This window comes from Pristiophorus japonicus, chromosome 12, assembly GCF_044704955.1.
Source record: "Pristiophorus japonicus isolate sPriJap1 chromosome 12, sPriJap1.hap1, whole genome shotgun sequence".
Classification (NCBI taxonomy): Eukaryota; Metazoa; Chordata; class Chondrichthyes; family Pristiophoridae; genus Pristiophorus; species Pristiophorus japonicus.
Window position 1 is genome coordinate 46,253,264 of NC_091988.1, and position 18,090 is coordinate 46,271,353.

The 18,090-nt window shown below is 43.8% G+C and overlaps 1 protein-coding gene across 1 annotated transcript in view; it reads left to right on the plus strand.

The window, feature by feature from the left end:
• The first annotated feature begins 528 nt into the window (after window positions 1-528).
• The window catches only part of LOC139276735 (protein shisa-5-like), a 36,375-nt gene continuing 18,813 nt past the window's right edge, over window positions 529-18,090 (plus strand). The window contains exons 1-2 of the mRNA XM_070894722.1: window positions 529-721; window positions 10,531-10,597. Of these exons, the coding sequence (XP_070750823.1) occupies window positions 661-721; window positions 10,531-10,597 (128 nt within the window). The 5' untranslated portion in view covers window positions 529-660. The remainder of the gene's footprint in view (window positions 722-10,530; window positions 10,598-18,090) is intronic.

An 18,090-nucleotide genomic window follows, 5' to 3' on the forward strand; every position in this document is an offset into this window, starting at 1 on the left:
GTCTGGTGGTCGTGAAAGGCGATATATAAATGCAAGTCTTTCTTTCTTGGGCATTGCTGGCGAGGTGATGCTAGCGACTTCAGAGGAAGAACTACATGGAGGAGAGCATTATGATGACCTGCACTCAGAGGGCTCCTCTGGGACTGTTGCAAGTGGCTAAAACTACAACTCATCACTGAGTTCTTCTCTTGTGAACCTTGCTACTTGCTTTGATAATTACTTGGTAACGTGTTGCTATGTTTATCACAAGTACAAGTTTTGTCAGAGTTCCCTGAAACTATTCATTTAATAGTGCATCAATTAAAGCTTCATTAACTAAGCACAACCTAGTCCAGGCATCTCAGAGAATCTCTACCCCTGTTCCAACAGAGGGAACAATAGCTGTTTTATGTCTGTCATTTTCATCTTTAAGCATTGGAGGGCACTGCACTAGTTTTGCGACAAGATTTTGTAAGACTTACAGTGCTCTCCCTCCCAAACTGTAACTCACAGCAGTGCACATTGTTCACAGTTACTTCCTCATTCTGCTCTTTACTGCAAGGACACATTTTAATTGAGATCGGAAGCACATGCTTTACACAGAGGAAGGTGTGTGATTTGATCGGTCCTTTAGAAATTAGGCAACTATAAAGCTTGCAAGAGAGAATATCTTGGATTCTAATGGAGAAGATGGACTTGAGCATTGTATGTTTGCTGGTTTCCCTGGCAATTCTGCCTTCTGGTAAGTTTGAAAATAGGTTTGATATATTTTTTACACGTTAACTCTTAAGGGATTAATTTGCAGATCGGAAAATGACCGCAAATGGTGAAAGCTTAAATAAAGTCAGTAAAGTTAAACAGTAAATCTACCAGCATCTGTAATGAGAAAAGATGTTTTGGGTGTAAACTCTTCTTCCAAATCCACAGTGAAAGTGCATTTCTTGTGCAAAGAGTACAAAGTCTAAATGCTAAGAGTTAATACAAACGAATTAGCAATCGTTCTCGTGTGTGTTCCAATAAAAGTTGCTCGAAAAACAAACTACTTTTCACTGTAATTTTGGAAATGAATGCTGCAACTGAGAATGAAACTGGATATTGCCATGCAGTAACTTGGTGCTACCTCAGTTAATGAATTCATTTGTACATTCTGCGTTGACTTATTGTAAAGAAGATACAAATGTTTTACACAAAATGTTGCTTTTCTTTTTCTGTGGTAATTGTAAGAGATTGAATTGCTTGGTATAATTTTATTCCAAATAGAGTTGATTTTTTTCGAGGCAGTTGGTATTATTATCACACTGTCGATCAGAATCCCTTCCTCGTTTTGAATATTTATTCGTTTGATACGCTCGCAGCTTGTACAGAAATCAGTTGGCTTTGACCACATAAAGTCTGCACAAAGGAGGGGGTGTGGAAATCTTTACATTACACGATCGCAAACCCAAAAAGACCTTATCGAAGTGCCAAGTCTGCATATGTTACGTCAAGCTGATTTGCATTTTCCACATTTGGTTAGAATTAAGGTTACAGGAATGTTCCCACTTTTCTCGGGCAGCCCAAAATATGGTTGTAGTTGGCAATTCTTTATTTGCTTTTAACACTAACTCTTACTTCAAATTCATTTTCAAAATACACAAACTGTTAGAATATTGCTTAATGAGAACAAACATTCTGTACTGGTCCATTTCCATTAAATTCAGATTTCAGTTTGGTAGCCGGTTATTTTTGAACATCAATAAATTAAATTAAAATTAGAAATTGTGCAGGACTAACTTTGGGCTGAATTTTAGCCGTGACTTGCATCAATTTTTTTGGAGTAAATTGGTTTTTCTGACGTAAGTTTAAAAAAAAACATTTTCCCCAATAAATTTGCTCCAGAGTAACTTAGTTAGGTACGAGTTTTTTTAGTTCAGTTTTTTTTCAAAGGGGGACGTTCCCAGACACTTACGCCAGTTTTGCCCATTTATGCCGCTTTGGCTAGCTAACACTTACACCAAATCAACTTAGGTCAGCGTATGTGGCCAGCTCTGAAAAACATTGCAGGCAATTAAGAAATCGGCGCAGGTAAGTAAGTAAAGACCTGCGCCCAAGCACCAAGCAGCAAGCATTCCAAATAAAAGTTAAAATAACTAAATAAAAATAAAGAACTCAGGTAAACAATTGACTAACAATTAAATATTTGAAGTAAATCCTACCTTGGGTCAGGGAAGGCAGCAGGCCGGCCTGTATGGGAGGCCATTCGGGAGACTTGAGGGGGGGTGGGGGGTGGGGAAGGGAGGGAGGGAGAGGAAAGGTTGGGCTCGACGGTATCGGGTGGGGGGGGGGAGAGGGAGAGGAAAGGCTGGGCTCCATGGCATCGAGAGGGAGGGAGAGGGAAGGTTGGGTTCAACGGCATCGGGAGGGGGGGAGAGGGAGAGGAAAGGCTGGGCTCGACGGCATCTTGGGTAGGGTTCTGACAGCCTGGGATGCACTCAGACGCGGGCGGCCATTCGGCCACGGCTAGGGGTGGTGAACATCAGGTCCTGCTGACAGCTTGCAGGACAGCTTGGGAGGGCGAGGAGCATGTGCGCAGACTCCACCGCGCATGCGGACAGCTGCCGACAGTGTTTTCAGTGCAGGGCTGTAGCTCCACTCCCCTACTCCACTATAGACGCCGCGCCAGGACCCGGGACACTCGGCAGAGGGACCAGGATACTAAGAACATTTTTTGGCGCCCTTTCCAGCGCACAAAGTTGCCGCATAAAGGGCCAGTGCGCCAAAAAAAACTGGGTTGGTCAAAATTGGGTCCTTTGTTCGGGACAATCAGGTCTACCTGCGGCCGAACAGGTGGTCCTTACAGGGACTGCTGCAGGTCGCAACCAACAAGGTAAGTGTTTAAAATATAGAAACATAGAAAATAGTGCAGCAGTAGGCCATTTGGCCCTTCAAGCCTGCACCATCATTCAATATAATCAGGGCTGATCATACAACTTCAGTACCCCATTCCTGCTTTGTCTCTATACCCCTTGATCCCTTTAGTCGTAAGGGCCGCATCTAACTCCCTTTTGAATATATCTAAAGAACTGGCCTCAACAACTTTCTGTGGTAGAGAATGCCACAGGTTCAGAACTCTCTGAGTAAAGAAGTTTCTCCTCATCTCAGTCCTAAACGGCATACCCCTTAACCTTAGATTGTGACCCCTGGTTCTAGACTTCCCCAACATCGGGAACATTCTTCCTGCATCTAACCTGTCCAATTCCGTCAAAATTTTATATGTTTCTATGAGATCTCCTCTCATTCTTCTAAATTCCATGAATATAAGCCTAATCGATCCAGTCTTTCTTCATATGTCAGTCCTGCCGTCCCGGGCATCAGTCTGGTGAACCTTCGCTGCACTCCCTCAATAGCAAGAATGTCCTTCTTCAGATTAGGAGACCAAAACTGAACACAATATTCAAAGTGTGGCTTCACCAAAGCCCTGTACAACTGCAGTAAGACCTGCCTGCTCCTATACTCAAATCCTCTCACTATGAAGGCCAACATGCCATTTGCCTTCTTCACTGCCTGCTGTACCTGCATGCCAACTTTCAATGACTGGTGTACCATGACACCCAGGTCTCATTGCATCTCCCCTTTTCCTAGTCTGTCTCCATTCTGCCTCCCTGTTTTTGCCACCAAAGTGGATAACCTCACATTTATCCACATTATACTGCATCTGTCATGCATTTGCCCACTCATCTAATCTGTCCAAGTCACCCTGCAGCCTCTTAGCATCCTCCTCACAGCTCACAGTGCCACCCAGCTTAGTGTCATCTGCAAACTTGGAGATATTACATTAAATTCCTTCATCCAAATCATTAATGTATATTGTAAATAGCTGGGGTCCTAGCACTGAACCTTGCGGTACCTCACTAGTCACTGTCTGCCATTCTGAAAAGGACCCGTTTATCCCGACTCTCTGCTTCCTGTCTGCCAACCAGTTCTCTATCCACGTCAATACATTACCCCAGTACCATGTACTTTAATTTTGCACACTAATTTCTTGTGTGGGACCTTGTCAAACATCTTTTGAAAGTACACTCTACTAGTTACATCCTCAAAAAATTCTAGAAGATTTGTCAAGCATGATTTCCCTTTCATAAATCCATGCTGACGTGGACCGATCTGTCACTGCTTTCCAAATGCGCTGCTATTACGTCTTTAATAATTGATTCCAACATTTTTCCCACTACCGATGTCAGGCTAACTGGTCTATAATTCCCTGTTTACTCTCTCCCTTTTTTAAAAAGTCAGGTTACATTAGCTACCCTCCTATCCATAGGAACTGATCCAGAGTCTATGGAAAATAACCACCAATGCGTCCACTATTTCTAGGGCCACTTCTTTAAGTACCCTCGAATGCAGACTATCAGGCCCTGGGGATTTATTGGCCTTCAATCCCATCAATTTCCCTAACACAATTTCCTGACTAATAAGGATTTCCTTCAGTTCCTCCTTCTCGCTAGACCCTTGGTCCCCTAGTATTTCCAGAAGGTTATTTGTGTTTTCCTTAGTGACGACAGACCTAAAGTATTTGTTCAATTGGTCTGCCATTTCTTTGTTCCCCATTATAAATTCACCTGATTCTGACTGCATGGGAGCTACGTTTGTCTTCACTAATCGTTTTCTCTTCACATATCTAAAGGAGCTTTTGCAGTCAGTTTTTATGTTCCCTGCAAGCTTACTCTCATATTCTATTTCCCCCCTCCTAATTAAACCCTTTGTCCTCCTCTGCTGAATTCTAAATTTCTCCCAGTCCTCAGGTTTGCTGCTTTTTCTGGCCAATTTATATGCCTCTTCCTTCGATTTAACACTATCCCTAATTTCACTTGATAGCCACGGTTGAGACACCTTCCCCGTTTTATTTTACGCCAGACAGGGATGTACAATTGTTGAAGTTCATCCATGTGATCTTTAAATGTCTGCCATTGCCTATCCACCGTCAACCCTTTAAGTCTATCCTAGCCAATTCACGTCTCATACCATCAAAGTTACCTTTCTTTAAGTTCAGGACCCTAGTCTCTGAATTAACTGTGTCACTCTCCATCTTAATGAAAAATTCTACCATATTATGGTCACTCTTCCCCAAGGGGCCTCGCACAACAAGATTGCTAATTAATCCTCTCTCATTACACAAGACCCAGTCTAGGCTGGCCTGCTCGCTAGTTGGTTCCTCGACATATTGGTCTAGAAAACCATCCCTTATACACTCCAGGAAATCCTCCCCCACCGTGTTGCTACCAGTTTGGTTAGCCCAATCTATATGTAGATTAAAGTCACCCATAATAACTGCTGTACCTTTATTGCACGCATCTCTAATTTCCTGTTTGATGCCATCTCCAACCTCACTACCACTGTTTGTTGGTCTGTACACAACTCCCACTAGCGTTTTCTGCCCTTTGGTGATCCGCAGCTCTACCCATGCAGATTTGACATCATCCAAGCTAATGTCCTTCCTTAATATTGCGTTAATCTCCTCTTTAACCAGCAACACTACCCCACCTCCTTTTCCTTTCTGTCTATCCTTCCTGAATATTGAATATCCCTGGATGTTGAGTTCCCAGACTTGGTCAACCTGGAGCCATGTCTCCATAATCCCAATTACATCATATCATATCTGCGCAGTTAATTCATCCACCTTATTACGAATGCTCCTCGCATTGAGACACAAGCCTTCAGGATTTTTTTTTAACACACTTTGTCCTTTTAGAATTATGTCGTAATGTGGCCCTTTTTGATTTTTGCCTTTGATTTCTCTGCCCTCCACCTTTCCTTATTTCCTTTCTACCTTTTGCTTCTGCCCCCATTTTACTTCCCTCTGTCTCCCTGCATAGATTCCCATCCCCTGCCATATTAGTTTAAACCCTCCCCAATAGCACTAGCAAACACTCCCCCTAGGACATTGGTTCCAGTCCTGCCCAGGTGCAGACCATCCGGTTTGTAATGATCCCACCTCCCCCAGAACCGGTTCCACTGTCCCAGGAATTTGAATCTCTCCCTCTTGCACCATTCCTCAAGCCACGTATTCATCTTAACTATCCTGCTATTTCTGCTCTGACTAGCACATGGCACTGGTAGTACCTTTGAGGTCCTACTTTTTAATTTAACTCCTAGCTCCCTAAATTTAGCTTATAGGACCTTATCCCATTTTTTACCTATATCGTTGGTATCTATATGCATCACGACAACTGACTGTTCACCCTCCCCCTCCAAAATGCCCTGCAGCCGCTCTGAGACATCCTTGACCCTTGCACCAGGGAGGCCACATACCATCTTGGAGTCTCGATTGTGGCCACAGAAACGCCTATCTATTCCCCTAACAATAAAATCTCCTACCACTATAGCTCTCCCACTTTTTTTCCTGCTCTCCTGTGCAGCAGAGCCACCCATGGTGCCATGAACTTGGCTGCTGCTGCCCTCCCCTGATGAGCCATCTCCCCCAACAGTACCCAAAACGGTGTATCTGTTTTGGAGGGAGATGACCGCAGCGGACCCCTGCACTACCTTCCTTCCACAGCTCTACCTGATGATCACCCATTCCCTATCTGCCTGAGTAACCTTTACCTGCAGTGTGACCAGCTCACTAAACGTGCTATTCACGACATCCTCAGCATCGCGGATGCTCCAGAGTGAGTCCATGCGCAGCTCCAGTGCCGTAATGCGATCTGCCAGGAGCTGCAGCTGGACACACTTCCTGCACACACAGTAGCCAGGGACACTGGAAGCATCCCTGACTTCCCACATAGCACAGGTGGAGCATGATACGGGTCTGGGCTCTCCTGTCATGACTAACCCCTTAAATTAATTTAATTCAGCAACAATGACAAGGTTTCTTACTGCTAAGGAAATAAAAAGAAAAAGATTAAATATTCACCAATCCACCAGCCAATCACTTACTCGCTTGGCTGTGATGTCAGACTTCAATTTCTTTTTACTTCTTTGTTTACTTTCTGCCCCTGCACCAGCTGGCCTCCCTATCTGCCGTCGCTCCTAGTCGCTGCCGCCGCCCTTTAACCTCCTGTGCTGCCCATTCTCATGATGCTGGCCTCCCGATCTGCCGATCTGCCTGAATGTGGAGTGGGGAGGAGCAGGAATGCTCCACCCTACCCCATACTTAAACTACGTGGGCCGCTGCTGGCCACCGCATCCCCTACCCCTGAACGTGACCTTGGCGGCCCCTGATCGCCACCACCCCTGCCCAATCACCGCCACTACCCACCCTTCCTGATCACTTCCACTCATCCTCCTGATCGCTCTCTTTCCTGGTCCCCTTTAGGAACTTACCTGACTGCCGCTTCTGTGGTAGCAACGGCCTGATCTTTGAGTCCCCTTCTCCGGCGGGCTGCCTGGGAATGCTCTTTAGTTGTCCGATGCACGCAGTTTCAATGATTATGAGGCTCAAGGCCCTATATTATGTGCTTCTCGGACCTTTTCATTCAGGGGCAGGGATCGTTCTCTGTTCACTTTTGGGTGTGCTCAAGCTCAAATTTCCAGACCTATATGTTTTAGTTCAACCAAAACTCTGCTACCTGTATCCTATCCCCACCCAAGTACAACCTGTCCCTCACCCCAGTCCTCACTGAGCTGCATCAGCTCCTGGTGTTCCAACGCCTCAAATTTAGAATTCACATCCTTGTATTTAAATCCAATCATGCCTTTCCCTTCTTATCTCTGCAATCTACAAACAACCCGCTGAACTCTCTATTCCTCTGACTCTGGCCTTTTATGTGCTCCCCTCCCTTTGTGCCCCACCATCAATAGCTACCTCTTTGATCAAGTGTTTAGTCGCCACTCCTGTATATCTCTTTCTTTGGCTCGTCATCCATTTATTTTCTCACTCCTCTGTAAAGCACCTTGGGATATGTTTATACATGAAAGGTGCTTTCTACCTTCCTGTTCACCCATCACCCCTGTGCTTGCTAACTTACATTGATTCTAGGTCCTGCAATGCCTGAAATTTAAAATTCTCATCCTTGTGTTCAAATTCATCCATGGCCTCGCCCCTCCCTATCACTGTAGTCTTCTCCAGTCCTGCAACCTTCCGAAATCTCTGTGCTGCTCCAGTTCTGGCGTCTTGTGTATCACCGATTTCCTTCGCCCCACCTTCAGCTATGTAGACCCGATGTTCTGGAATTATCTCCCAAAACCTCTCCACCTCTCTCTCCTCATTTAAGACGCTACTTTCATAAAATCATAGAATAGTGCAGCACAGAAGGAGGCCTTTTGGCCCATCAAGTCTGTGCCCTTAAACCTACCTCTTTAACTCAGCTTTTGCTCACCTGTCCTAATGTCTCCTTCTTTGGCTCGGTATCAATTCTTTTTGTCTGATTATGCTCCTATGAAGCACCTTGAGAGGTCTGACTATGTTAAAGGCGCTATATAATTGCAAGTTGTTTTTGTTGCTGCTGTAGTTGTTGTTGTATTTATATGAAACCTAAGGCTAGAAATTGCATAACGCCCCATCTGGGGTGATAACATTTGAATTATCCAAAAGTATCGGCAAGTGAAAATTATTTTCTGGTCCCGGGAACTTCCGCTTAAGCGCTCCAAGAGGGAAGTGGAGCGCCAAATCAAGCGCTACCACTTCCCTTAGAACACGGAAGTGCGTGAGCGGGGCGGTAGCAGTAGAGTGCTGAGCGATGTTCAGTGTAGTGCTATCAAAGGCTCCTTCCCTCGCTTAAAGGGAAGGGCCCATGATGGGCTGCAACATTCTTATTGTTCTCTCTGGGGGGCACGGGACCTGTACAACTTGCACTACAGCCCCAAGCACTCTAAGAGAGTGGAGGGTTGAGGAATTGCGCAGAAATTAGAAGGCACCAGTCTGGTGCAAGGAATAAAGTTTTCCCCACCTGACTACCACTGCCTTTAAATATCATTCCCCAAGCGGCCAGCAGAGGTGACAACATCTCCTGTAGCTGCTGTTGCTGATGCCCGCCGATGCTGCAGGGGACGGGAGCGAATATTACATCCGGGGCAGAAACGGGGCTTTGCGCTTCGGATGACGTCACGATCTGCGGGGTGCAACAGAGTGAGGTGGTAAGTGTTAGCGCCAGCGCAAAAGCGCCAGGGAAGTTCGCGGGCATCAGTGAATTCGCACGCCTGGTCGGTAACACCTCAGCGCTACATTACCACCCCGCAGGCACTAAAGGGAGGCACAAAGCAGCCAAATTTCCCCCCCACTTACTCCATTTGTCAGGACAATCCGCAGTACTTTACAACCAGTGCTTATCTGTTTTCTAAGTGCCGTGGCTGTTGTTTTTGTACGTATCACAGTAAGGCGCAAGAAACAGCATTAAGATGAATGAACAGTAAATCTGACTTTTGGATGTTGGATGAGGTATAAATGATGGCCAGGACAACTTTCAATAGTACCACATCCACCTGAACCAGTGGACTAGGCTTCAGTTTAACATCTCAAAAATGAAAGAAAGGCTTACGCTTATATAGCGCCTTTCACGACCTCAGGATGGCCCAAAGCGCTTTACAGCCAATTAAGTACTTTTGAGGTGTAGTCACAGTTGTAATGTAGGAAACACGGCAGCCAATTTGTGCACAACAAGGGCGGCACCTCCAATAATGCAGCATTCCCTCAGTGTTGCACCAATGTGCCAGCTCAAACTGTGTTCATTCCAGGAGCTGCTCCAAAAATGAAGCCCGGGGTATTTTAACTCCCGGACATTATTTAAATTCCCCCAGCTGACTTCTCACCCGTTCTGGATGGGAAGCAGTGGAAAGTTGAAGACCCCTGAGGCTGCCTGCTGACAGCAAGAGTCAGGATTGACATGCCATAGGAGTACCATGATTGGGGGAGGGGGATTGTCGCAGCAGAGGCCTAAGCTTTCCCAGTGTGGCCTGCAGGAGTAGAAATGCTCCTCCTGGCCTCAGAAGGAAAGTAAAGGGAGAATGTGAAAACATACTTTTTGGGGACTCTCCTGACCCCAAGCCACTTCCTCGTTGGTTTGACCTGGTGGGAAACTCACTGCTGCTTCCCATTTAGGCTGACTAGTAAAAATGTACAGTCGGGCTCCGATGAGGTAATCGGAACCCGACCTGCACATGTTAAAAGGGCTTTGGCTGGTTGTCCTCATTGCCTGCTGAGTTGAATAGGTGTAAAGTGGGGAAGATCAGGTCCTGCCTGGTGGCTCCAGGGCGGGTAAGTGACCTGGGCAATTCAACTGGCCTGCCACCCGATTTCCACTTGGAGGGTAAGGTTAAAATAGGTCCCAGAAACTAATGACAGAAAGGGACACGTGGGTCCAAGTTTATCATCAGCTTCAGCCATCAAGAAATGGAGATTATAACTTGGTTTTCACTTGTGCTGATAAAAACCTATCTTCCTGAACCTTACTGTCCCATGATTAGACCGACATGGCAGTTTTCATCTACAAAACTTTGCTAAAGATATTTTCAATGAGTAAATTGAACCTGGTTTGTATTATACCGCTAATAGGTGTTTGCATCACATTTGTGACTGTGGCTTGAGCACATTTGTTTCGAATTAGATCTCTCTTCACCTTTATTTTACTTTGTTAGTTGCAGCTTACGGCGTAGAATGCGATTTTGGTTTGAGTGGAGTATCCTGTAGAGAGAACAACACCACGTAAGTAGTTAATAACTCTCGCTCGTTGGAATTGTCTCCTGCTTTTGGATTTTTCCTCATGCTTTTTAAGTAAAAAGTGATTATATCAGAGAATCAGAGGAAATCTAAAAAAAAATGAGGAAAGGAAGTAGGTAATCAATGAATTAATGAAATAAAATGATTAAAAATGGCCTTGCCAGCAAATGGAATCAAATGATGTAAATAAAGTAGGACACGAAACTCATTAATTAATAAACTAATTAAATAAATAAACACGCAGGCTTCAGGAATTAAGAGTAGCTTTAGAGAGGTTGGGGTGAAATAGCCATATACATACTTAAGAAATATTGAAATGAGATAGGAAAAGCATTCTTTTACAGAATTGGGAGAAATGAATTAAGTAAAGTTGTCAATTATTAAATTAGTAATATTAAGATGGAGCTCAGCAAAATTAATTAAATAAAGACAGAGGCTTCATGAATTTAAAGTGGTTTTACACAGAATGAGTAGGAATGGCACCATCTAAGCTAATTAAAGAAGGTCAGCAGGGGGAAAGGAATTAAGTGAATTGAGGGCAAACAACAAATTAAATTAAATAAAGATGTGGGCTGTATGAATTGAAAATAACATTCCCCTGAATCAGGAGAAATGGCAGCAAGTGAACTTCGACAAAAAGTTACATAAACTGGGGACAAACTTGGCAATAAATTAATTAATTAAATAAAAAGGTGGACAGGAATTAAAATCAAACCAAAGAAACCATTTGAAATACTTAGGCCTCGGGAGAGTGAGAACAGTGCCATTGGAGGCAGAATACAGAACAATGGAACTGGGAAGACCAGCAGTCACATGGGAAAAGTCAGCCAATCAGAGTAAAGTAAAAGTAGTGAGCTTAAAATAAGTTTAAAATAACTGTTTAAAAGTATCACAGAGGTGTGACACCCGTGACAAAAACCTGAATCTGAATCTGGGGAATGATAAAATCTTAACACAGGAAGTAAAAGTGACAACAGGAAGTGCCCATTGGATGCAAAACTTTTAATCATAGATGGACTGGTACAGCAAAGATCTTAACGGTTTATATTACAGCATATTTAGTTACAGGGAAAATAAAACTGACACATCTTTTAATTCACTGTAATTTTACAATTTATACAGTGTGAAAGAATCCTCAAATAAATGTTTTGTTAAAGAGGTCCCATTTATTAAAAATAACGACCATGGGAAAATCACAAAAGACTTGATTTGTCCATAGCTTTCTTGTCTACTCTTACGCACGTAGCGAGCAGCAAGAATCTTGATGTATTGCAGTAATGTTTAACAAAGCAAGTTTTAATGCAACAAAATGTTACTGATTAGGATCATTACTGATAAAGACACCAGACTCATATAACTCAGTTAATCTTTTAAATAATAAATCATGAAACAATTGTAACCTTTGATGGATACACTCAGTATCCCCAAGGTACCAAATATGAGCCAGCCTGCCTTTTTCCAATGCTGTGATCCTGGCAGGCTCACACCATGCTGTGGGTAGTTCACCAACTGATGTGTGAGGTTTGAGCATTCACAGCTGTTCACAAACTGTGAGTGCAACTATAAAGTAATGTTTGTTTTTCTTACGTGTGGGAAAGCACCTCGTTCTGCTTGTGTCACCACTCTCCTATTATCTCTTTGATGAAGTGTACTGTTCTCACACGGAGGTCCTCACTAAACTCTTCGTAAGAATTGCGTGGCCTGTAAATTCTTTGGAGGGAAGTAATATTTTGTGGGATGTAACATCCTCAAATGCTGTTTCACCCTCCTTTCTTCTTTTCCTCCTTCCTGTATTACTCCTGTTCCTCCTCACAAACAAGGAAAGGCCAATGAGAATCCCATACCTGATACATACCTGGATGCAAAGGGGATATTTCCACTCATAGGGGAAACTAAAACTAGGGGATATAGTTGCAGGATAAGGGGCCGCCCATTTAAAACTGAGATGAGGAGGTATTTCTTCTCTCAGAGGGTTGTAAATCTATGGAATTCTCTGCCCCAGAGAGCTGTGGAGGCTGGGTCATTGAATATATTTAAGGTGGAGATAGACAGATTTTTGAGCGATAAGGGAGTAAAGGGTTATGGGGAGCAGGCAGGGAAGTGGAGCTGAGTCCATGATCAGATCAGCCATGATCGTATTAAATGGTGGAGCAGGCTCGAGGGGCCAAATGGCCTATTCCTGCTCCTAGTTCTTATGTTCTTATGTTCTTTGGTTCTTATGTTACTTAAAACCTCGTACTTCTTGGGATGGAAAGAATTCCCTCAAGCAATCTGGTGCTCAGTCGACTCTATGCAGATGAAAAGTCAAAAACGAACTGCTCTAAAATCTCTTTTGCAACTCCTGCAATCTACTCCTCAAAGTTTATTCAGGCTTCAGGCTCCAAGGTAAAGCATTCCTCCTCGTTATAATGCATGCTAATGAAGTCCCAGTAACATTGGTGATTGCAAACATCGGAGGCCTCAGCCCATGACCGAAGTGCCAGTGCAAGCATCACAGGATGGAAACCCAGCAGAAATCTACCCCCAAAAATGCTGGTAAATTCAAATTACACCTGGAACTCATCGCGGGTAAATTTGGGGCTCTGACGTACACTACACAATTATGAAAACTGAAGCGTGTTCTAGCGGCTATTTAGTGTCAATGAATAAGTTGATCAAAAAGGAGTATGCACCAGATCCCACTTCAACTTTCGGAGATCTGAACATGAAGAACTGGGAGCTCCAAACCTGAACCTGTGTCCAACATTTCTCTACCGTGCTACATAAGAAATTTTGCAGTTATGTACTACTAATAAATGACTAATGGCGTTTCACTAGCTACAGTTCACAGTTGATAGCACTTGAGATTTTTCTGCAGCATGTGGATAACATCCTAACAGCCAGGAGAGAGCTCTGCGTATGTTTTGCAGTAGCAACTCTTTTCCCAGCAGATAAATGTTAAATGTTTTGAGAATGCCTCCAATCTCTCATTCTTGAGCAGTCTGATACGACACTGCAGAATACTGGGTGTCAAGTCCAATTGGTGGGAGATATCCCACCCATGGGAATCTCTCAACATTGTATTGTAGTCAGTCTAGGACCTGACTCCTGAGTTATATTATCACTTTTTTGTTGTGAAGCAGAAGCTGCTTTGTACCAATGTATAAATATCAATATAACCACATCCTTAGTTTCATTGTTAATCTCTGGGGTAGCCGTTGTTGTATATAAAGTGTTTTGACCAGGCAGAAATGAGATTGCGCAAGAGATTTCCTGTAGTATATTTTACAAAATATCTTTATAGTGTAGAAGAAAAAAGTTGGGAAATACAATAATTCTCGGTATAAGAAGCAGGACAGAAACTGTGGCTATATTCATAGAATTAAATAAATTTACAGCACGGAAGGAGGCCATTTCGGCAGCATTGTGTCTGCGCCGACCGACAAAGAGCTATCCAGCCTAATCCCACTTTCCAGCTCTTGGTCCGTAGCCCTGTAGGCTATGGCATTTCAAGTGCACATCCAAGTACTTGTTAAATGTTGTGAGAGTTTCTGCCTCTACCAGGCAGTGAGTTCCAGACCCCTACCACCCTCTGGGTGAAAACATTTCCTCTCAAATCCTCTCTAAACCTCCTATTAATTACTTTAAATCTATGCCCACTGGTTGTTGACCCCCCTGCTCAAGGAAATAGGTCCTTCCTATCCGTGCTATCTAGGTCCCTCATAATTCTATACACTTGAATAAGGTCTTCCCTCAGCCTCCTCTGTTCCAAAGAAAACAAACCCAACATCTCCAATCTTTCCCCATAGCTAAAGTTCTCCAGTCCAGGCAATATCCTTGTAAATTTCCTCTGTACCCTCTCTAGTGCAATCACATCTTTCCTGTAATGTGGTGACCAGAATTACACGCAGTACTCTTACTGTGGCCTAACTAGTGTTTTATACAGTTCAAGCATAACCTCCCTGCTCTTGTATTATGCCTCGGCTAATAAAGGCTAATATTTCCTATGCCTTCTCACCATCTTATCTACCTGGCCTGCTACCTTCAGGGATCTGTGGACATGCACTCCAAGGTCCCTTTGTTCCTTTACACTTCTCAGTGTCCTACCATTTAATGTGTATTCCCTTGCCTTGTTAGCCCTCCCCAAATGCATTACCTCACACTTCTCCAGATTGAATTCCATTTAGAACATAAGAACATAAGAAATAGAACCCCTCGAGCCTGCTCCCCCACTTAATATGATCATGGCTGATCCGATCATGGACTCCGGTCTATTTCCCTGCCCACTCCCCTTATTCCCTTATCATTTAAGAAACTGTCTATTTCTGTCTTAAACTTATTCAATGTCCCAGCTTCCACAACTCTCTGAAGCAGCGAATTCCACAGATTTATAACCCTCTGAGAGAAGAAATTTCTCCTCATCTCAGTTTTAAATGGGCGGCCCTTATTCTAAGATTATGCCCTCTAGTCTCCCCTATCAGTGGAAACATCCTCTCTGTATCCACCTTGTCGAACCTGACCAGTTCATTGATATCTTCCTGCAGTCTACAGCTTTCTTCTTCATTATTAACCACACAGCCAATTTTTGTATCATCTGCAAACTTTTTAATCATACCCCCCTACATTCAAATCTGAATCATTGATATATACCACAAAAGCAAGGGATCTAGTACTGAGCTCTGCAGAACCCCACAGGAAACAGCCTTTCAGTTACAAAAACACCCATCAACCATTACCTTTTGCTTCCTGCCTCTGAGCCAATTTTGGATCCAACTTGCCACTTTGCCCTGGATCCCATGGGCTTTTACTTTCGTGACCAGCAAGGAAAAACTGGGAAATGTACAGACAGCGAGTCAGCCTCTGAAAGAGAGAGTCAGGTTAATAATGTGGGTGGGAACCTTTATGAAAACTGATGTTTTGCAGCTCTGAGGAAGGGCCTCACCAAAATGTTAACCTATCTTGCCGACTGACTTGCTGTGCATTTCCAACATTTTGAGCTGTTACTTTAGATTTCTAGTATTTGCGTTTCTTTTTTCAATATTGATTTCAATCCCTTTAAACTGTTATGTTGTAGAGGTGAAGTATCCTGAGGTAACCACTAAACCTAGAATTTATTAAATATTTTGCCCGTACATACAACAAGAATGTTATCTCAGTGTTCCTTCTGGGGTTTAGCCTTTCCATGCATAACTAAACTTAACATAAGTTGTAAATCTTGAAATTACAATCTACCGTACCTATTAACGCTTTAGGTGGAATGTCCTGTGGGGGCTTAATCGGGAAGTTACACCCGAAATTATCCCCATTTGTTTGCCTATTTTGCCGATGACTATTTACACCCAAATTTCCTGCCAATCTCACTAACATACGGCAGAATGTAAAAATGGGCATAAACAAGCGGAAATCAGTGTAAACAATCGGAACCTTCTTTAACTATGGAAATGAACGTTTTCAGCCCTCTCACTGATGGACATTAACGCAGCATGTTTAAGAACATGCAATCAAGCTTTCAGTTTTTAAAGTGACTTATACTGAAAAATTAGAATCAAAGACACTGAAAATATAGAGCGGATTTCAGTGAGGGTTAATGTTAAAAATGGCTCCAAAACATAGCAGTAAAACACCAGAAAAATGGTGTCGTTTCCTGCTGCAGCAAAAATTCTGGCTTTAATTTTACACCCATTTTGTACCAGCCTAATGGGATGTTTATGAGCTGAACCTTAACTCCCAAAAACGGGTGGGTTGAGGTCAGGTCAGAGGCTAAAATGCGAAAAACTATAACCCAACCCAGCTTAAACCCGGCCACTTCCAGTTTTAATAGAGGCGGGATGAGGGACACGTGACCAATCTGCTCACGGGAGGCGGAGTGATCATTTAAATATTATGATGGGGCTCTCTGCTTTCATTTCAATAGTCATTCTATTGTTAACTTATGTCGGCCGGGTTTCCCAGGCATCAGGAAACCAACAGGTGAAAGGAGGTGAGAGGGGCTGAATGCATGAGGTGCCAGGATAAGCAGGAGTGTTTCCTCCCAGTCCAACAAGATACCCGGTAAATTACAACCCCCGCCCCCTCCCCCTCGCGCGATCTGTCTGGACCCCCCATCAACCATTAGAAACCCCCCCCCCCCCCGGACCACCATCGGACATCCAGATCACCATACTCACCCAACGCCCCCCCCCCTCCCCGCAACCACCATCTGCTACCCACGACCACCATCGGAACCCACCCCCACCTCCCCGTGATCGTGAACCCCGCCACCCCCCCCCCCCCACCCCGCCACTAGACCTACCTGCTCCTCAGTTGTGGCCTTGTGCCGCAGGCTTCCTCGCTCGACAGGCCTGTCAATGAGGCTGCCTGTGAGTGGAAAATCGACAGAAAATAATTTAAAGGAGCCCTGCAGTTAAAAACTCATTCTTCCAGGTTTCTAAACAGCCAACAGCTCCCCCGCCCTCCCCCCCCCCCTCCCCACCCCCCCGCAACTTCCCTGCACAGAATTAGCATTTGGGCTAAATTTTAGGCTAATGTGTGTGTGTGTCTGTGTATGTGTGAGCACGCATGTGAAAATTGGATGAAATTGGCATTGATTAGCCCATAATGCCTTCTCCATGATCAGCTAGCCTGCCAGCACTCTTTGGTTCACACTTTAAGAATAGCTACTTGAGTGAGGTATTGTAGTATAAACGATTCCTATACATTGTCTTGAGGGAGGAAGGAAGTCAATTTTATTGACTACATAAACAAAATGTAATCTTACAACAGTCTTACCACAGGATAAAAGTTTGAAGAGATTTCTGGAAATGGTTGCAAAACTACCATGAATCATATTTCACAGCGGCTTAAATTCTTGGCTCAGATCCATCTTCAAGTTTAATTCAGGCCATCCGTTAAATAGTATCAGGAGCCAAAAACTGTCCCAATTGGGATGAGGAAAAAAACATTTGTTTTTCATTCAACAATTCCCAGTGAAGCCGTTCTGCTGCTGGGGAAGTTACTTTTCCTAGTGAAGGAACATCCGCCCATTGCCATTGGTCTGCAAGTCTAAGATTCTGAGTGGAACCTATATTCCAGGCCTCGCAAACCAGACTTCCGGCCTCTCCCAAACCAAGGAATTGCAGACTAATACAAAAGCAAAATACTGTGGATGCTGGAAATCTAAAACAAAAACAGAGAATGCTGGAAATACTCAGCAGGCCAGGCAGAGTAAACAGAGTTAACATTTCAGGTCAGCGACCTTTTGTCAGAACTGGAATAATTTAGAGATGTTACAGATTTTAAGCAAGTGCAGGGGCAGGGAAAGGGGGCAGGGAGGAAAGAACAAAAGGGAAGGTCTGGGATAGGGTGGAAGGCAGGCGTGATTAAATAACAAAAGGTATGATTGTACAAAGCAAAAGGTGATGGTAATGGAACAAGTAACAAAACAAAGGATGGCTCTAAAAAAGGTGTAAATGGGAATTTCAGGACCTTGCATTTAGAGGGGTGGAAATTCATTGTGGCCT